This window comes from Pyxicephalus adspersus, chromosome 1 (genome assembly GCF_032062135.1).
Source record: "Pyxicephalus adspersus chromosome 1, UCB_Pads_2.0, whole genome shotgun sequence".
Classification (NCBI taxonomy): Eukaryota; Metazoa; Chordata; class Amphibia; order Anura; family Pyxicephalidae; genus Pyxicephalus; species Pyxicephalus adspersus.
Window position 1 is genome coordinate 74,826,308 of NC_092858.1, and position 22,448 is coordinate 74,848,755.

The 22,448-nt window shown below is 35.8% G+C and overlaps 1 protein-coding gene across 3 annotated transcripts in view; it reads left to right on the top strand.

Moving 5' to 3' along the window:
• The window catches only part of FRMPD4 (FERM and PDZ domain containing 4), a 203,758-nt gene that overhangs the window by 135,066 nt on the left and 46,244 nt on the right, over nt 1-22,448 (top strand). For all 3 annotated transcript variants that reach the window (XM_072414372.1, XM_072414381.1, XM_072414390.1), the window contains one exon: nt 13,457-13,617. In XM_072414372.1, the coding sequence (XP_072270473.1) occupies nt 13,457-13,617 (161 nt within the window). The remainder of the gene's footprint in view (nt 1-13,456; nt 13,618-22,448) is intronic.

Consider the following 22,448-nt stretch of genomic DNA (forward strand, 5'->3'; position numbering starts at 1 on the left):
TGACTAAAACGACATAACAAGAATAAGTTACTTCTAACCGTTTATTAAATGTTAAAACTTTCTGGCCATACATCTAATGATAGAAACACTTTCACATCTTTAAAAATCATTGCACTACACTGATGGTTTAGTCAATAGGTTGTCAGTTTCTATAAAAAAGGAAGACTTAGCACTGACAAAAAAACTGTAAGATTTGAAAGAAATATTTAACAGCCTATATGTAACGTCCTATATGTAACACAAAAATCAGGGAATTAGGAACATATGCTCATATGCTCTGTGTTGCTTTTTTATATATATGCATTGGCAGAAAGTCTGTTTATTTTGTTTTATTGACTCAAATGTTCTTAATTACATCATTTTAAAATCATAATATGGGTTTGTCTGTGCTATATAAAATACTATTTGTTTTTTGTTTGTTTTTTTTTGTGTCAAACCAATTTGACCCCATTTGCACATTCTAGCTGAGGAGTCATAAATAACCAAAATGATACAAGACTACAAGTTTCTTAGTTAAATTGTATTGATGATTTTAATCTAGACTCCAGTTCCCAGCAGATTCGTTTTCCCGACAGGGGTCTTGATAATTGCTCACATCTCAAAACAATCAAGAAAAACAGACTCATTAGCTAATACAAAAGTGAGTGTAATTAATCAATGAGTGCAACCTTCTTTAGGCACACAACACTGGTGTATTGATTAGACAAATAAGTTCGTATTACAATTTCATTTCCTTAATGTTTGATTTGGGAATGTACCTATATTATAGCCCCCATGTGTGTCTTTATTGGAACATAAATATCACTCATAAACAAGCACAATACTTGTTAATGTGCAAATATATTTCGTAAGATGTTATATAATCAATACTATTTGTATTATTTCTAGTATGTCAAAGGGTTTCTCAACCAGGGTTCCTCTGGAGGTTGCTAGGCGTTCATTGAGCAATGAACAATTTGTTACACCCAGGTCAGTTTAAGTGACGCAAGTTATATTTTTGGCTAACTGAAAGGGTGGAAGCCTTTCCACTGGCCAGCAATATAGGAGGCATTCTTCCTACTGCCCACCACACTAATGTACCATGAGCAGTGAAATCTTCTTGGGAGTTTGTTTTGTTTTTTACTGGTGGAGAATCAATCACTCCCATGGAAAATACTTGGACCTGGAATATTCTCATTTGGTGAATGTCATATTTGCAGCCAGCTACTAAAGAGGTTCAAGAATACTAGTTACCTAACATTAACCTCCCTAGCGGTAACCCTGAGTGTGACTCAAAAAGTTAAAGCTAAAGTGGTAACCCCAAATCACACTCAGGGTAGGTTAAACCTATGGAGGTAATAGTAAATACAGCGCTTACCTGATCCGCCGGCGTCCTACGCCATCCATCGCCACGATCTTCGTCTTCTTCCTCCGGACGGCTTTTGCACCCGATGAGTCACCAGGGTGTTCCCGATGACGTTGGTGCGTGTGTACGTTGCCGGCAAGGCGGGGCGGAAATTTTAAAATCTATTTGTATTGCATTTAATACAAAATAACCTATTGAATGCAATACATTGGTAGTACAAGTATATGTGTAAAAGCAGTACATTGTTTTCAAGAACATTTATTTTATAGTATATATATTAGTATGAGTATAATTTGTATTTAAAAAATAAAAAAATTGTTTTTTTTTAAACATACAGATTTTTTAATTTATTGAAATTATTATTTTTACATGATTTTGTGTTTCAAACTTTATTATACTCATACTATATTATACTGTAAAATAAATATAATGAAAAACAATGTATCACTTTTAGACATATAAAACCGGAAAGAAATAAACCGCTAAGGAGGTTAAAGGATAGCAAGATATAAGTTATACAAACTAATTATTTACTAACAGAAAGACACAACATCTCAAAACGTAAACATTTTTTTATTTCAGCCAGCCTGTTGCTTAGCTGTAGATTCAGCACAGGAATGCCTTCTTTTGCCCCTATCCTTTCTTCCCACTTGCCAGTTAGTGTGACCCAAGGGCGCATGCTTAAATGTAATGTAAACCTATTCACTGGTAATATGGAGGTCATTGGCCACTTTCCTAGCTACAAAATATGTTTTATTTACTGCACCACAAGCAAAAGTCTTACAGTAACACAATAACCACAACTCACAGCTATATTTTCATAAACCAAGGGAAGAACAAACAAAAGTCCAAGTGATAAAACAAATGGTATTTAAAAAATATTTTAAAAAAGTTACGCTTTCCCATTATAGATGTGTGACATATATAGAGAGAGCTAATATTCTCTGAGTCTTAAAAGTTTGAGCTTTATGAAGTCCATTCATAAATATATAAGCTTTACAAATGACATTGTACTGTAGCATTTTTATCAGCAGCTGATTACATTTTTTTCAGTGATGAAATCCTTGACATTACATTCAATTCTCGTTTTTTGAAGGCAAAATCATTTTTCTCTAGCATATGCTCTACCAGATGGCTTAAACCAAAGACTCCTGTGGTGCAGCAAAATGACCTTCTATTAAATGCCAAAGAATAGGCCTACTGGAAAATGTAATTGGGCTTAGCATGAAATGGTATCGGATGATTTAAAATACAGTGTATCATCTTATTATTTTAAGCTCAGTGTCTTCTGTTTCCATGACTCAAGTGAACTGAGGAAAATGGAAGAAATTAATATTTCTTTTTTTCTTTTATCCTGTTCCTTTAGTACAAAAAATGTCCCTGTGAAATTCTTGCCAGTAGGTTATGTGCTGTGGGAGCAAGTTCATGGGAGTCAAGGCAGAAGTAAAATTTTGCTGGGAAGGAATCAATGTATGCATGCAGAGTGCAGCAGAAAGTTTTGGAGGTATAGTTCTGTAGTCCAACAGGCAAGGCGTCTGACAACACTTCATCAGATTTCAGAGCAGCAAAGATGGGACTGTGTTGTCAGGTCAAACAGGCAAGGTAGAAGAATGCTGGGTTTCTTGCAGATAAACATGTATTTTCCTGTACTTGCAGATAAACATGTATTTTCCTGTACTTGCCAGGTTGTAAAGGGCTAAAATAAGAAAATGCACATGTATTCCAGAGATGTAATAAATATATGTTATTCCTTTGCCCTGCCACACACGTAAACTATTATTTGCTACACATATATTCTGCTAATACATATATTTATTGGGTTAATTAATCTGTGTAATGTTGGAATCCACCTCCACCAAAAAGAAGTGTCCTAACTGGAATAAATTCACTTATTTTCTTTCCCTCTGACAGTTTGTCACTAGAACATTATATCTATTATCATGAATATTAACAAAATCACCATATCAATTACCATTAATATTATCAAAATTATTTTAATCCTCAATTTCCTTAGCAAAATCCAATGGTATAAATATACCTTTTCAGTCTCCTCTTCCTATACCCACCAGCATTAAAAAAGGAACCCAATGCTGTAGACGCTGCGCAGGTAGAAGAAAGGAGATCAGTCAAGAGCATTGCTGTACCCTTAAGATGAGACTAATAGTATGAGGCATGAATGCCCTAAATCAGGGGTGCCCAAAATGTTGATCACGATCTACTGGTCGATCGCAAAGGCAACGCGAGTCGATCACGGAGCCCTGCCTTACCCTTCCCTGCTGTTTACCAGCAGCCCTGCTGTACGTCTATAGGGATACTGGGGATGTCTCTCTGTGTGTGAAGGCTCTGTGTAACAGTGGGGTGTGGGGAGGGGGGCTGAGAGGGCGGGAGGGCAGTCTGAGGTGAGCAGTGCTGGGCGGCCAAGTCAGTTCAGGCTCGGTGTCAGGGTTCAATTACCGAGATACCTTTGTACAGACTAGCGGTTCTTTTTCTTGTCTAGCATGTCATTCTCCTATGACAGGTATACTGTAGCTTTCCTGTCACTATAGCCTTGTAGTGCAATATCTGTGCAATTGTTCTGCCATTCAATGTCACATTAGCTTCAGTCACTTCTGTGTAGTATACTCGGTATATATATAAATAAATATATGTTTAGCATTTTTATTGTTGGTAGATGATTTTGACTTGGTCATTTTAAATGTAGGTCGCGAGCCAAAAAAGTGTGGGCACCCCTGCCTTAAATGATTTCACACTGCAGCTATGAGGCTGTAGGCACAGGTAGCATTATTATTAAACAGTATTTATATAGCTCCAACATATTACGCAGCGCTGAACATTAATTAAGGGTTGCAAATGAGACAGACAGATACAGACAGTTACACAGGAGGTGGAGAGGACCCTGCCCAGAAGAGTTTACAATCTAAGAATCTCCACATACAATGGAGTATACTGTTATTTTTAGGAGGTTTTCTAAACAAAATTTACATCTTAAGAGACACTTAACATTTCTAAATGTTCCTTATAACACAGCAAAAGGTAATCCTATTTTTCAGTTGGGCATGTATCCTGAATTTAAAGAAAACTTGTAATGAGAAAAATATATAGGCTGCCATTGCTGACTTTTTATTTATAGCATACTAAATTCTTTAAATCAGTTACAGCTCACATTGCTCTTCTCATGGAAATATAAATATTTTGTAGTTGGATTGGTATATTTCAAATATGTTCCATGCTACAGTGTAAGGATCTTTCTATTGTATAATAATATGGGTACATTTTGCTGTGACGAGAATACGATGGAATACTGTGTATCTTTGGACCAAGTGCTTCCCAACAAAGTATGAATGTCAGCTTAAAATCATCAGCCATGCCCAATTCATTTATTTTTACCTAGTGTGTGTTTTATGGGAGGCAGGACCGTATTGGTGCCAGGAGCATATGCAGGACAGGTGATGTCAATGCTGCTAGTCTATTCTTCTGTGCTGTCCCAAACAACCTGAATACTACCATGGTCAGTCACGATTAGTTGTCTGTCTGACTTATCTGACTGATTGTTCTAGTGTATATGTAGAAGGCAGTAGCGAGGGGGAAGGGGCATAGCAGAGAATCTGGGGGAACATTGCTTTCTAATGACTCTATGATGCCTGCTCCATACTGTAAAATAATTTACTATCAATTTTGACGATATAAAGGAAAGTAGATGAATCACTGGTGGGCGAAGGGGTACTAATTCACAGCCTGAAATGTGCAGGGAAGAAAAGCATATATATTCATTGATGCGCTGAAAGCTAATGGATGCCAGAAAGTAAAAGCAATTTATTTTCTTACAAATGTAAAGTCCACAAAGCACTTCTGCTGATAAAGATATATAAAAAATAAACCATTGTGAGTTCTTCTTTATTCAACCTTTTTAAAAATAATTTAATATAAAAAGAAGTAATGAGGGCATTGGCTGCAGATCTACCTGCAAAAAACAGGCCCACAAGCATACACCAGAAGCCCTACTGGAAAGGTTGTAGCAGTGCTTATATCTCTGTCTCTGGTGACTGAAGTCAACAACATCTTGTTATAATTATTATTAATATTAATAAACAGGATTTATATAGCGCCAACATATTATGCAGTGCTGTACATTAAATAGGGGTAGCAAATGACAGACAGTTACAGACAGTGACACAGGAGGAGAAGAGAACCCTGCCCCGAAGAGCTTACAATCTCTGAGGTGGGGGAAGTCTCACACATTAGGAGGGAATGACTAGAAAAGTGTTATGAGAGAAAAGGGAATATAATATAGTCATGACCAAATATACATTACAAGTCTGTAAACCTAAATCAGCCCACAAACAGTGAAACCAAGAATCCAGAGTCATAAAACATTGCTGAGAACTGAAATTTCTACTAATACTAATTAATGATTGCTTTGGAGCTTGCTTACTGCATCTATTTATTCAGCATCATTTTTTTTAGCATGCATCAAACTCTTGTTTTTAAAGCTTTTTACCTAGAAGTGTGACTTTTGCCTTGGACTGCCTATAGCCTAAATCCCAGGCATAGCCAATTTGACCCCATTTGCACATTCTAGCTGAGGAGTCATAAATAACCAAAATGATACAAGACTACAAGTTTCTTAGTTAAATTGTATTGATGATTTTAATCTAGACTCCAGTTCCCAGCAGATTCGTTTTCCCGACAGGGGTCTTGATAATTGCTCACATCTCAAAACAATCAAGAAAAACAGACTCATTAGCTAATACAAAAGTGAGTGTAATTAATCAATGAGTGCAACCTTCTTTAGGCACACAACACTGGTGTATTGATTAGACAAATAAGTTCGTATTACAATTTCATTTCCTTAATGTTTGATTTGGGAATGTACCTATATTATAGCCCCCATGTGTGTCTTTATTGGAACATAAATATCACTCATAAACAAGCACAATACTTGTTAATGTGCAAATATATTTCGTAAGATGTTATATAATCAATACTATTTGTATTATTTCTAGTATGTCAAAGGGTTTCTCAACCAGGGTTCCTCTGGAGGTTGCTAGGCGTTCATTGAGCAATGAACAATTTGTTACACCCAGGTCAGTTTAAGTGACGCAAGTTATATTTTTGGCTAACTGAAAGGGTGGAAGCCTTTCCACTGGCCAGCAATATAGGAGGCATTCTTCCTACTGCCCACCACACTAATGTACCATGAGCAGTGAAATCTTCTTGGGAGTTTGTTTTGTTTTTTACTGGTGGAGAATCAATCACTCCCATGGAAAATACTTGGACCTGGAATATTCTCATTTGGTGAATGTCATATTTGCAGCCAGCTACTAAAGAGGTTCAAGAATACTAGTTACCTAACATTAACCTCCCTAGCGGTAACCCTGAGTGTGACTCAAAAAGTTAAAGCTAAAGTGGTAACCCCAAATCACACTCAGGGTAGGTTAAACCTATGGAGGTAATAGTAAATACAGCGCTTACCTGATCCGCCGGCGTCCTACGCCATCCATCGCCACGATCTTCGTCTTCTTCCTCCGGACGGCTTTTGCACCCGATGAGTCACCAGGGTGTTCCCGATGACGTTGGTGCGTGTGTACGTTGCCGGCAAGGCGGGGCGGAAATTTTAAAATCTATTTGTATTGCATTTAATACAAAATAACCTATTGAATGCAATACATTGGTAGTACAAGTATATGTGTAAAAGCAGTACATTGTTTTCAAGAACATTTATTTTAGAGTATATATATTAGTATGAGTATAATTTGTATTTAAAAAATAAAAAAATTGTTTTTTTTTAAACATACAGATTTTTTAATTTATTGAAATTATTATTTTTACATGATTTTGTGTTTCAAACTTTATTATACTCATACTATATTATACTGTAAAATAAATATAATGAAAAACAATGTATCACTTTTAGACATATAAAACCGGAAAGAAATAAACCGCTAAGGAGGTTAAAGGATAGCAAGATATAAGTTATACAAACTAATTATTTACTAACAGAAAGACACAACATCTCAAAACGTAAACATTTTTTTATTTCAGCCAGCCTGTTGCTTAGCTGTAGATTCAGCACAGGAATGCCTTCTTTTGCCCCTATCCTTTCTTCCCACTTGCCAGTTAGTGTGACCCAAGGGCGCATGCTTAAATGTAATGTAAACCTATTCACTGGTAATATGGAGGTCATTGGCCACTTTCCTAGCTACAAAATATGTTTTATTTACTGCACCACAAGCAAAAGTCTTACAGTAACACAATAACCACAACTCACAGCTATATTTTCATAAACCAAGGGAAGAACAAACAAAAGTCCAAGTGATAAAACAAATGGTATTTAAAAAATATTTTTAAAAAGTTATGCTTTCCCATTATAGATGTGTGACATATAAAGAGAGAGCTAATATTCTCTGAGTCTTAAAAGTTTGAGCTTTATGAAGTCCATTCATAAATATATAAGCTTTACAAATGACATTGTACTGTAGCATTTTTATCAGCAGCTGATTACATTTTTTTCAGTGATGAAATCCTTGACATTACATTCAATTCTCGTTTTTTGAAGGCAAAATCATTTTTCTCTAGCATATGCTCTACCAGATGGCTTAAACCAAAGGCTCCTGTGGTGCAGCAAAATGACCTTCTATTAAATGCCAAAGAATAGGCCTACTGGAAAATGTAATTGGGCTTAGCATGAAATGGTATCGGATGATTTAAAATACAGTGTATCATCTTATTATTTTAAGCTCAGTGTCTTCTGTTTCCATGACTCAAGTGAACTGAGGAAAATGGAAGAAATTAATATTTCTTTTTTTCTTTTATCCTGTTCCTTTAGTACAAAAAATGTCCCTGTGAAATTCTTGCCAGTAGGTTATGTGCTGTGGGAGCAAGTTCATGGGAGTCAAGGCAGAAGTAAAATTTTGCTGGGAAGGAATCAATGTATGCATGCAGAGTGCAGCAGAAAGTTTTGGAGGTATAGTTCTGTAGTCCAACAGGCAAGGCGTCTGACAACACTTCATCAGATTTCAGAGCAGCAAAGATGGGACTGTGTTGTCAGGTCAAACAGGCAAGGTAGAAGAATGCTGGGTTTCTTGCAGATAAACATGTATTTTCCTGTACTTGCAGATAAACATGTATTTTCCTGTACTTGCCAGGTTGTAAAGGGCTAAAATAAGAAAATGCACATGTATTCCAGAGATGTAATAAATATATGTTATTCCTTTGCCCTGCCACACACGTAAACTATTATTTGCTACACATATATTCTGCTAATACATATATTTATTGGGTTAATTAATCTGTGTAATGTTGGAATCCACCTCCACCAAAAAGAAGTGTCCTAACTGGAATAAATTCACTTATTTTCTTTCCCTCTGACAGTTTGTCACTAGAACATTATATCTATTATCATGAATATTAACAAAATCACCATATCAATTACCATTAATATTATCAAAATTATTTTAATCCTCAATTTCCTTAGCAAAATCCAATGGTATAAATATTCCTTTTCAGTCTCCTCTTCCTATACCCACCAGCATTAAAAAAGGAACCCAATGCTGTAGACGCTGCGCAGGTAGAAGAAAGGAGATCAGTCAAGAGCATTGCTGTACCCTTAAGATGAGACTAATAGTATGAGGCATGAATGCCCTAAATCAGGGGTGCCCAAAATGTTGATCACGATCTACTGGTCGATCGCAAAGGCAACGCGAGTCGATCACGGAGCCCTGCCTTACCCTTCCCTGCTGTTTACCAGCAGCCCTGCTGTACGTCTATAGGGATACTGGGGATGTCTCTCTGTGTGTGAAGGCTCTGTGTAACAGTGGGGTGTGGGGAGGGGGGCTGAGAGGGCGGGAGGGCAGTCTGAGGTGAGCAGTGCTGGGCGGCCAAGTCAGTTCAGGCTCGGTGTCAGGGTTCAATTACCGAGATACCTTTGTACAGACTAGCGGTTCTTTTTCTTGTCTAGCATGTCATTCTCCTATGACAGGTATACTGTAGCTTTCCTGTCACTATAGCCTTGTAGTGCAATATCTGTGCAATTGTTCTGCCATTCAATGTCACATTAGCTTCAGTCACTTCTGTGTAGTATACTCGGTATATATATAAATAAATATATGTTTAGCATTTTTATTGTTGGTAGATGATTTTGACTTGGTCATTTTAAATGTAGGTCGCGAGCCAAAAAAGTGTGGGCACCCCTGCCTTAAATGATTTCACACTGCAGCTATGAGGCTGTAGGCACAGGTAGCATTATTATTAAACAGTATTTATATAGCTCCAACATATTACGCAGCGCTGAACATTAATTAAGGGTTGCAAATGAGACAGACAGATACAGACAGTTACACAGGAGGTGGAGAGGACCCTGCCCAGAAGAGTTTACAATCTAAGAATCTCCACATACAATGGACTATACTGTTATTTTTAGGAGGTTTTCTAAACAAAATTTACATCTTAAGAGACACTTAACATTTCTAAATGTTCCTTATAACACAGCAAAAGGTAATCCTATTTTTCAGTTGGGCATGTATCCTGAATTTAAAGAAAACTTGTAATGAGAAAAATATATAGGCTGCCATTGCTGACTTTTTATTTATAGCATACTAAATTCTTTAAATCAGTTACAGCTCACATTGCTCTTCTCATGGAAATATAAATATTTTGTAGTTGGATTGGTATATTTCAAATATGTTCCATGCTACAGTGTAAGGATCTTTCTATTGTATAATAATATGGGTACATTTTGCTGTGACGAGAATACGATGGAATACTGTGTATCTTTGGACCAAGTGCTTCCCAACAAAGTATGAATGTCAGCTTAAAATCATCAGCCATGCCCAATTCATTTATTTTTACGTAGTGTGTGTTTTATGGGAGGCAGGACCGTATTGGTGCCAGGAGCATATGCAGGACAGGTGATGTCAATGCTGCTAGTCTATTCTTCTGTGCTGTCCCAAACAACCTGAATACTACCATGGTCAGTCACGATTAGTTGTCTGTCTGACTTATCTGACTGATTGTTCTAGTGTATATGTAGAAGGCAGTAGCGAGGGGGAAGGGGCATAGCAGAGAATCTGGGGGAACATTGCTTTCTAATGACTCTATGATGCCTGCTCCATACTGTAAAATAATTTACTATCAATTTTGACGATATAAAGGAAAGTAGATGAATCACTGGTGGGCGAAGGGGTACTAATTCACAGCCTGAAATGTGCAGGGAAGAAAAGCATATATATTCATTGATGCGCTGAAAGCTAATGGATGCCAGAAAGTAAAAGCAATTTATTTTCTTACAAATGTAAAGTCCACAAAGCACTTCTGCTGATAAAGATATATAAAAAATAAACCATTGTGAGTTCTTCTTTATTCAACCTTTTTAAAAATAATTTAATATAAAAAGAAGTAATGAAGGCATTGGCTGCAGATCTACCTGCAAAAAACAGGCCCACAAGCATACACCAGAAGCCTTACTGGAAAGGTTGTAGCAGTGCTTATATCTCTGTCTCTGGTGACTGAAGTCAACAACATCTTGTTATAATTATTATTAATATTAATAAACAGGATTTATATAGCGCCAACATATTATGCAGTGCTGTACATTAAATAGGGGTAGCAAATGACAGACAGTTACAGACAGTGACACAGGAGGAGAAGAGAACCCTGCCCCGAAGAGCTTACAATCTCTGAGGTGGGGGAAGTCTCACACATTAGGAGGGAATGACTAGAAAAGTGTTATGAGAGAAAAGGGAATATAATATAGTCATGACCAAATACACATTACAAGTCTGTAAACCTAAATCAGCCCACAAACAGTGAAACCAAGAATCCAGAGTCATAAAACATTGCTGAGAACTGAAATTTCTACTAATACTAATTAATGATTGCTTTGGAGCTTGCTTACTGCATCTATTTATTCAGCATCATTTTTTTTAGCATGCATCAAACTCTTGTTTTTAAAGCTTTTTACCTAGAAGTGTGACTTTTGCCTTGGACTGCCTATAGCCTAAATCCCAGGCATAGCCTAAATCCCAGGCATAGCCAAAGCGTCTTTTTTGGTTTGAATAGATTGGGCAAAGGTCACAGTTATCTTCTCTTTCTGTATAGTCAGTAATAGAAGACAGAGCAAAATGACATTGTACTGTAGCAAAACTTCTCTGCAGATGGTAATAAAAAAGTAAAGAGAGCTAAGAACCTCTGCTTAGTTTTTTTTAATGTCAGCTTTGTTTTTAACATTCTTCACTTTGGCAATTGTCTGTGGTATCGAGTGCCTTACCAAACTGTGATTTCATAATCACCCACTTAGAGTAGTGAATCTGATATTCCCTGGCAGAGAATCTTGTGGATACTAGTATTGATAGTTATTGATTCTCCACCAAGGAATGTCAGCTTCAATACTTTATAAATAGACCCCTTAACGTTTCTTTTTACTTTAAATGATCTCTTTATTTGCTTCATTTGTTTTTCTTACTATATAGCTAAAGCAAAGATGAAACATTATTTTAATTTTCCATGTATAGATATTACTATGAAAATTCAGCTCAATAAATAAAGATTTATAGAAATCAAGGCATTTAATTATTCAAGTAATATATCATCTCAAGCCTGTAAGTAACAAGATCAATTTCAGCATTACCATTCTCTTTTATAGGAGTGACTGCATCAAACGCTTATCTTAATTTTGAACATCAATTACCTTGTTTTATCTTGGAATGATTCATCAAAGCTCTCTCTGCCATCAAAGTTTACTCAACACAAATTTAAATAGCTGCATAGAAGTCAAAGTGGAACTAAACACAAAAGATGGAAACTTTGATATCAAAACTGTATCCTGGATTCTTCTGTTCTTACATAATGTACAAATGCCTTTGTTAAATTACAATCTCAGTTTTTACTACCATGCAAGGCTGGCATGTCAAAGATAGGGCACTTGTATATGAAAAACTAAAATGAAAAGAACTGGAGCAAAGGAGCAGTATCCAATATATTTTTAATCTCTATTAGTACGAAATCTGGTTAGTTTCTGTGAATTACTGATTTTTCATATGCACTCACATTATTTAACAGAATACCAATAAATACAGTCACGGATGCCTATTCATATTTATAATCTATGGCATATTATTAAAACTCACCTGGACAGCAACCTGGATTTCCCATTCAAAGCCGAAAAAAATAAAGGAGTGGGCTTTAACTTCTAAACCAGCCAGGTATTAAAGTCATAATGCAAACAGTGTAAGTACCCAAGTTTGACCTGAAATCAGCCTCTCCCTGTAAAGCATAGTTCAGAGTGGCGGAAGAAAAAGCAACACAAGGCACTAATTAGTTCATGTGCTGGTAAGTAAACTGGTGAAAGACGAAAGGAGAATAAAATACAGATGAAACTATAAATGTAATTCACTGTCCATTCAGAGGCTAGGGTAAGGCCTATATCGGCCTTGGCTTCGAGGAAGTAAATTGGATAATTCTGGCCATGACTTACCCAAAGACTGAGGATATCTAGAAGCAGAAAGGAAGTGGTGCAGGGGACAGCTCTAGGTTTCAGAAGCAATGCATTTTTGTAGGGTTACTCTAGCAGATATGATTACGGTACATATAGGAACATAATGGTAATATCAGGACAGCCACACTTTAACTTCATTTGTTTTTTTACATTAACTAAAGTAAAAATATGCATCTGCTTTTCCTAATGTTGTGCTTCCAATTATTTTAATGCCCCTTAGCAGTTCTGCGTTGTGTGTATTTTTGTTTTTAGAAGACACTGTAAACGTTCTAAATTTTAATTGGATATTATGTAACTGCTATATTTCCATGTCATCACATTATTTTAAATGAAATCAACATGTAGATTCCTTCTGCAGGCTTCATCGCTTCTGGGCTACATAAATTACAATAATTAACACTTTTTGTCATATCTACAGTGTTAAACATATAATTGCGAACCACATGTAAGTTAACAAAGCAGTCCGTAATAGGAATAATAAGGCCGTAGTTTCTTGGGGTGACTACTCATCACACGTAACAACAAGGAACTAGATATTTTTCTTTTTTATTCACTTGATAATTAAACTATGAAGCCAATAGGCAAACAGTTGAACCATACCTTTTTATTTTTTGTTATAGTCACTTGACGCAAACAGGGACATTTGAAGATCAGCGAATTGAAAGCTGCCAAATCAACCCTCCTGTACCAAGGAACGTAGAAATGAGAAGAGATCCAGTTCTTGGCTTTGGATTTGTTGCCGGAAGTGAAAAACCAGTTGTTGTTCGCTCAGTAACACCAGGTGAGTGATTGGGAAAATATAGTGGTCGTGTTGAAATTATCTGAAGATATGTGGAGGCTATTGCTCTGTATGCCAGGAAGTGTAGATATTATCCTTCCCAAATGACTTTGAAATAACATTGATCAAACAGTCTATTGTTTTCTATCACATTGGGCCAGCTGATAGACATTAATATATATTTCTTTTGCTGGTAATATGTGAAAACATATTTTAAAATGTTTTGAGCTTATTGAGATCTTTCAATATCCACTGTATTTAAATGAGCTTGCCTGGCAAAGGTGACATAAAAGATATTTCGTTTTCAGTATCTAAATCATTACTTTTGATGTAGAGCTAAACAAAGGAAATTATGTAAAAAAAACTGAAACCCTGGCATCTGTAGAATGTGTTTCTTTCTAATAATTCTGCAGATCACATACTTCTTATAAGCAAAATGCAATGTAATTAATAAAAAAAAGTTTTATTTTGTATAGAAAACCAATAATCCTGGGTTTTACACCCATTTTATCAGTTTGAACATAGAATGATTATGGGTGCCGAAAAGGCTGGTCTGAGTATTTGAGCTGATCTGCTGGGATTTACATGTACAAGGGTTTACAGAGAATGACAAATCACAGCAACCAAGTACAGCATTCAGTTGTTTAGGTGTATTTGGGCATGAGCAACTGAAATATGTAAACAACAGACAGAGAAGGTAAGACTAATTTAGCAATCATTTGAAAAGAAGCCTAGAACAAAATTTGCTGGTTAAACAAAATCTTTGCAAAACAGTAAATTTCATAATGCTTATATTTTGTCCTGATTCCTCCTTACTTTAATCCACCTGGCAATATAAATATAAAATAAAGCCCTGGTTGGAGTGGTCATTAAGGTATTGTACATAGCTTCATGAAAAAAACAAAGCTGTGTTAATGCCTACATGATGATGCTGAGCTTCCATGTTTGAAAGAACTGACATCTAACAAATAAAAGTAGTGGCATAAGGATATTAAGACAGGGATTGAAAGGAATGGGTGAATATGGATGTCAGCCAGGTAACGAGTTGGACTTTATCTGTTTTCTTCAGCCTTTTTAAATTTGCATTTAGGAATACTTGCCAAGCTACAAAAAATATAATACTTTGAATACTTTCAAAATGATTTGTTGATTCGTCACAGATTTAGAGACCAATGACCATGGTCAGCAACTTTTTTTGTGTATTGCTGTAATGCCACTTTTCCCTCTAAGCCCAGCAGTCTGAGAGAACTAAAATGGTATACAGGGGTTTTTATGTTATTAGAGTAAATCTTCTGAATAAAATGGTTTGTTGTTATGAAGGTTACTCCAAAGCCACAAGATATACTATTCACATTAATAATATACAGTGTAATGAATCTTTTGTATTTGCAGTACAAACAGTTCACATAATTGTAGAACTAGGAGCTAAAGAGCTATTCTGTGTATTCTATGTGTGTGGGAAATTTTACAATGATGAAGGCAGTCAAACGATTAAAACCAAATTTCTGTCTAAAAAAATGCCATAAAAAAGGGCAAAATAGTAATTTAAAGGAACTTGTCTTACTTTGTTAAACAGGGTTATAGTATCTCACAAATGGTGCAGCAGTATGTTCCAAATTTAAGACACAATGCCTACGTTTTCACAGGATGACACCTATATCATTTCTGTTAGTATTGGTAATATGTCTCTGAATTTTAGGCAGCTGAATCTTTGGCTTGTTTGTCTTCAGTGTTTTTTCTTTTTGTTTGTATTGTGGATCTTTTGTTCTTGGATCACTAATTTCTAACCTTGGGATATTTTAATACAATGACTTTTTTTAAAAAACAAAACTGATGCAGTCAAAGCCCACATGTATTTTATGTTACCTGCATGTTTCTCTGCAGCACTTTATGCCACATTCTAAAGGGATGTGTTGGTCATGTATTATTCATAAGAACTGACATATGAGATCATTTTTATGGGGGTGCACTATTATTGTGATTAACTGTAAGGTTTAGAATTTTCTTGCTGTTCTTCTTGAGATGTATTTACTAATGGTGTCTGTACACACTAGAAATGAGTGGGTTAAACTTTTGGGGAAATGATTTTGCCTGGAAAATCTAAATTTGCATTTTCATGAAAATGACACTCAAGTGCCAAAAATGTTTCTGGGGACTTATTTTTTCAGAGAACAGAGTGTTCCCTGGTGTGACTGTAAAACATACTGAGTATATACAGCCACCCCAGTGATCAATAGGAATTCAACTCTCCCTATATAAACCTCAGACTGGGACTTTCCCATTCTTGCAAGAATCTTTACAACTAGAAGAAAACATTTTACAGCAGAATTCCAGTCTCTTTCAGGCAGGGTGAGTTTTGTATTACGGGAGAGACTTGAGGCTTTTACCTGCAAAGTGATGGCTGCTTTTGTCATTACTGTTAGTATATTCTCAGTGCTGCTGTCCCATTGTACAGTGATGAAGAATCCACCTTTATTGCACAGCACAGACTGCTCAGTTTTATAATAATTTCCTTATAATTACCATATGGGAATACTATATAGAAGTACATACCATACAGTCTGAAGTCTTGATTCTGGGATTTTATTGTATTTTTGACAGATCCAGTGAAATTATATCAATATACACTACAGGTTCAATTATCCTGAGACTTTTTCCTGTTTGTAATATTAAATGATAGGTGCCCAGCTATTCAATGCACTTACTTCTCTGCAAACACTGACCATCGTAAAGCTCCACTTAACTTCTTAGAATTTTATAGATGAACAGTTGATAAAGTAAGGCTCTCAAAAACAATATTACTATTACAATTACTATAATTCTGCCTTCTCTAATTTTTGCAGTCACAAAATTTAAAATTGCAATTTTTACTCATCACTAGTCCTCCTGTTGTTAAAAATGATCACAATAAACATAACGTTTGTTATCTCCTTATCAAGTACATTGTAATACTGCTGGCTTTGAGTTTCAATTATCCTAAAGACTCATGGGGAATGTTGGACATTACACAGGGGTGCTATTTAATACCAAGGAATAGTGGAGAAGGACCATGCCCTGCATTGTACATTACAGTGCATACAGCTTGTGTTCCACATATTACATTGTTGGATGAAACACCACCCCAACAAATGCTAATTACATTTAGAGTGTGGGAAATTATTAAAGCGTACCTAAACTCAGAAATTTCACTTTACATGAAAGGGTAGACAACCCTTTTATAATAGGTAAAAAATCTGGTTATTTGTATTTTTTTTAAGTGCAACACCCTTTTTTTAAAAAAAGAGTGCAGCACTGCCCCCTAATTCTCAACCGTCTAGGCGATCAATGATAATTGGGGGCACAAAGCCTCCCTGGATACCTACGTCACGCATTCTAGGAGGTTCTTGGGTACTCCTTCTGCTCTGAAAGCCTTTTTCGTGAAAAGGGGAGAAAATTGCTGATCTGCATCATTCTGCCAGCATGTTGGTGTGCTTTTAATACAGATGACATTTAAATATGTATTTTGTATGTACTCATTTAAGTAACTAATTCAAGAAACCAACCTCTTTATTTAAAAACTGTAATTTTGAACCCATCTATATATAGAGATATAAAACTACAAGTAACCCAAGCAGTGTCTGGCACATAGTAAATGTTTCCTTTCTGTTAAAATGCATATAATGATTCAAAGGGGTTGCAATTAAGCTTCAAATCAAATACTTAGCCAAGTGAACTGGAATACAGCTATAATTAGTGCTATTTAGATGCATATTTGTGATGCTAACAAAATAGCCGTCTGCTATTCTTGAGCAGCAGTGCATTTAGGAGATTGATTAGAATGTAAAAACAGGATTCAGTCAGTCATGGCCTAAACATATATTTCTTTCCACAAAATTCACAAGAAATGTCACTTCAAATAATTATGTCTTTTACTTATTGATACATATTTTGGTAAGCTTAAGTTTAAATCAAAGTGTAGCAGCTCATGAATTAACTTATCCATTCAGAAGTGTATTTTGGTTTGCTTGATTCTTGAAGCTAAGCTCATTCGTATGCTACATACAGTCTGTTACAGTCTGTTCCAAGTGACTAGACGTCACATATTTTGGGACACTGCTGACATAAAAGATTGCAATAGGAGAATTCAAATGAGCAAGCTTTTACCATCACTTGAGGGGCAAGATTTTCTTCAATTCCAAGGAGGTAATAAAACATAAAGAACAATGCTTTTACAAAAAGAGGACAAGGAATTTTAGGAGCAAGGCTGTGTGACTGCCGTGTTGTCTGTAGAGAAAACTTTCCACTCTTGTTTTCCTTATCTGCTGAAAAAGTATAGGACATTTACACCATGGAGCATGTAAGGAGCTGATGAATTTTGCTGATTCTTGTAGTTATTAATTTTTGTACTTTTGTAGATGATTGAATTATCTTGAAACTAGTTGTACTCTTTTTATCAGTAAACTAGTGTCTGCTACCCCCCTTTTGCCTTCAAACTCTTCCTGTCCTCCCTACGGCCATATATCTTTTTCTTTGACAAAAATGTCTTGTTCTAGGAGAACCACAAGGACATCTGTTATGTCTGCTAATTGTCTGTAGTCATGTGATCGTGCCTTTGAACTGTTATATAAACTGTGTGCAAACAATAAAGTATTGAGAATGATCTAACCACACATTAAATTGTGTGTGTTACATTCTTCCAGCGCTGTAAACAGAAGCTATTAGACAGAAGGACAGTTGATCTGGGATCAATATCAATAGGAGATCGCCTTAACAGTGCATGATTTGAATTGTGCTGGTGGGTAAACTCAGTGGATGGGTTTGGGGCATCAGAGTGAACTCATGAGTTGTCACACCCTACAGTACTGTTTTGAAAGGTTTAAGCAGTCCAAAAGATTAACTCAAAGCAATGTTAAGCTTGTTTTATAAGCACATTCTCTCTAAACCCAACATAATACATATATATATTTTTTTTTTAATCATGTTCTATAATCCCTCCTAACATGATAATTACGTTCCTGCTTCTGGTAATCCTGGACTGTAGCAATGATTGGCAGCTGTAAAAGAAAAAGGCAGAATGCCAACATGATGATCCTGAATGGAAAGAAGCAGACTGGCCTTCAGCCAATCATTATTAAAGGGCAAGGACTTAATTGTGGATCTACCTGCTCTGTTGAATATCAATTTTAATCTGATGACAGCTTGTCTTTGTTACTTCAATACTATATATAATTTTGATTTAAAAATTATATTAAACTCATGTTGAGATCTACATGGCCACTATTATTAGTATTATTAGTATAATCAATTTCTGTACTTTGGGTAATTGAGTAAGCAGTGAAATATAATAAAATATGGCTTCAGTCATTGTTTTCCAGTACATACAGTATATGTACAATAGAAAAACTTCTGTAATACCACAATTTTAGTAATAATGAAAGGGCATATTGTCCACTTATCTTTCTTGGCTGGCAAAATTAGTGATAAACATGCAACTGAGGAATTTAAACATTTTCCCCTGAACTTGATTGGTAGTAGGAATGAATGTTATTACATGACTAAAAGTTCTTCAACTGGGTGTCAAAATGGGGTGTTCAACAAAATACCAAATAATGGACATTGGTAGTATCCTATTTATCACCTTGCTTCCATGGATATTGCCCACCAAGTGCCCGCCTTTTTCCTTTTCTTGGTCCTTTATTAGATGATACAGTATATCATCTTTTATTGGCCCTATGACTCAAATCTTGGGCAACCCTGCTTTTTCTTCTGGAATGGGTGTGCATACCTTATTTCACTGGCAGCTGCACCTTATCCCTCTAACTCAGTGTGCTGTCCTTAGGAAACCTGACACTATTTTCAGAACTGACCACGGATCTCCCACCCAGCCCAGGATGATGTTTTTTATATTTTCAGCTGTGCCACTTTGTCTCGCAATGGGCAAGTGCACATAATCTTACTAGAAAATGTGGGCCTTTGGAGCAATTATGCTCCCAATCTTCACCCCCTACACACCAGTTTCCCAGCTTTACTTCTATTCCATTTGTTTCCTCATTATCCTTACTATGTGACTGCATGGGAGCGTGAATTAGAGATGACTTTTTCTTCAGAGAGACTACCTTTTCTGCATAAGGGTAGCTTATCTAGTACTGCACAGGAAAAATGTTTCAAAGTGTTGTCCTGCTGGTATAAATGTCTTTCCATGCTCCATAGGATTTTCTCTGGAGTATCAGAATTATGCTGGAAATGCAGTGAGGCGAGGGGAATGATGCTATACATCTAAAGACAAGGTTTTGGACTCATAGATTTTGGAAAAAAAAACTTTCTAATATCTATAACAAGATGATGGGATCTTCTGTCTCGGTAAAGTCTGATGTCTATTCTCTCTGGGTCAGTAGTTTCAGCAAAGGAGGGTCTTCTAAGATTTTTTTCTCTCATCACAGAATGGACCCAGGATCTATCTTGGATAGAACATATTATGGAGGAGACATGGGCCTTTTGGTTACATTTAATGGGATGACAGGAGTTTTGTACATGGCTCTCTTAGTTTTGTTTTATTCTTCTTGGTTTCATTTGGTGGGGCTTTCCCAGGTTGATTTGTACCACTTTAAAAAAAAAGAAAGTTAAATGTACCACCCAATTTCGCTGGATTTCACAAACTCCTGACGGAGTACTCTTTTACATCCACTATGTATGGTATATGTTGCAGTGCTAGTTGGTAGAGTCAATATTAGTTTCATTACCATGATTGTTACCTATATGAGGTGTTTGTCTTTATTATAATATGGTTTGCTCTTTACCCTATGTCTTCCTCTGTTTTGTGTTTGCAATGTTTGTTTGTTTTTTTTCTTTTTACAAAATCTCAATAAAAACATTATTGCCTACAAAAATAGGGTGTGCAGAAGAGAATTAGCATCAGCTGTAATTTGTTTAGCAAGGGGTGTCATGTGAAGTTCAGCTCAGCACACACTACAGAAGCCTTTCTTGACCTTTTTAACATAAGGGGATCATGGAAATATCCTTGGGGTCTTAGGCAACCCCTGCTGCTTTAGCTTGGTGATTGATACATAAGCCAAAGAGATCATGGCTCCTTGCTCAAGAAACCCCTAGCAACCTCTGAAGGAACCCTGGATGAGAAACACATCACTACAACATTTAGCAGTATATACCACACCAACCCATGCATTACATGCATGCAATACTCAGGAAGCAATATTCTATAGGCATAAAATGAGTCTTCCTGCAAACTGCTTGCAAGGAATAGTATATTTAGCCATCACCTATGTGAATTTAGATTTAGTGAGTCTGTCCCATTGCATTTGGCAAATGTTTGTTTTTTTGATGTTGTATCTTAACTCTGCATTGTGAAAAGTAATGACAAGCGATAGAATGAATGTATTAAATGAAGTAATAAATGTTTTGTATCCTGGCCAGTACAAACATTTCCAACTTAAGTTTCCTCTTTCTCTTTTATTGTGAAAGGGAGTAATATATTGATCTTGGTAATATTTTGTGGGCATTTATTTTAAACTAAACATAGATAGGATTCAGTAAGGCAACATAAGCAGCAATGGTAACTAGTGTCTTCATTTTTATGCATTAAAATCTCCCATTTTTACTTTATTGTAGTCACATGAATTAGGATACCATCTCAAATTTGTTGTTATGTATGGGGCCACTTTGGCCATGATTATTGCTCTATTGTTGAATGAACCTTGAATCCCTAGAAATAATTCTGTGCTGCTTTATATAAAAAGTGTAATTATTTGAATTGAAGAAAATTAGAATTGAAACAGTAATGGTGCTGGCAAAAATAAAGTATGGCTTATTTATTTATTGATCCTTAGAGTCACCGCAGTCCAGCGTTATAATCATTTATGTGGTGTGACATTAGCTTTTTTCTGTATTTAATGATTTCATCACAGTCGGCAGGTGATATGGATCTTAGAGAGTCTGAAATAATAGAAGACTAAAAAATGAATGGTTTGTACTTTAGTACACTCAACATATGCATTGTCATCCAGATCATGGTTAAAGATATCACTTTTTTCATAACTGCATTGTGAGTTTTATTCTAAGCTTCCTACTAAAATGTAGGCAAAGAAATGCTACTTAGAAATAAATGTGTTCAGAAACATTACACTACATTGTATTGTACTAGTGTATGTGTGTACTATTGTATATACTATGACTGCACTAGCACTATCACAGCACTATTGTGCAAGGATTGCGAATGACAATAATGATGCTTTGAAAAAGTGTTTAAATGCACTGCTGACTCATAAAGGAGTTACATTTGCTCATTAGTCATTCATTATCACAAGTAATTTACAACAAATATGCCAATTACAAGTGCCAATATTAAATATATGTCCAGGAACAATTTAGAATTGTTTCCTAAGCTAATTGCTGAAAGATCTAAATACACATTGCACTCCTATCCTGGACATACACATTCACAGCCCCTTCTGAAAATATCTGTCATGTGGCCCCTGCACCCTGCAGGTGTCTGTTTTATAAATTTTTTTAGTATATAAGGTATCTATATTGGTTGATTGAATTGTTTTTAAGAAATTAAGACAGACAGAATTAAAATGAAAAGTTTTGCAGGAACGTATATCCTAAGCTCTTTGCACCAAATTATTTGTTATCAACTGATATCTATGATTTTTTATTGTTTTTTTCATAAAATTGTATGTCAATAAAAATGTGCCTTGGTGCTAATTTTAAAAATTACACATTTAAATATCTTTAATCCTAAAACTTTGATTAGGGTGTGGTGTTCTCCCTGGGGACAGTATTGTGTTTCGGTTATGTGCACAATAACACCCCCTTCCCTAGCCTCTTCAATACACCAC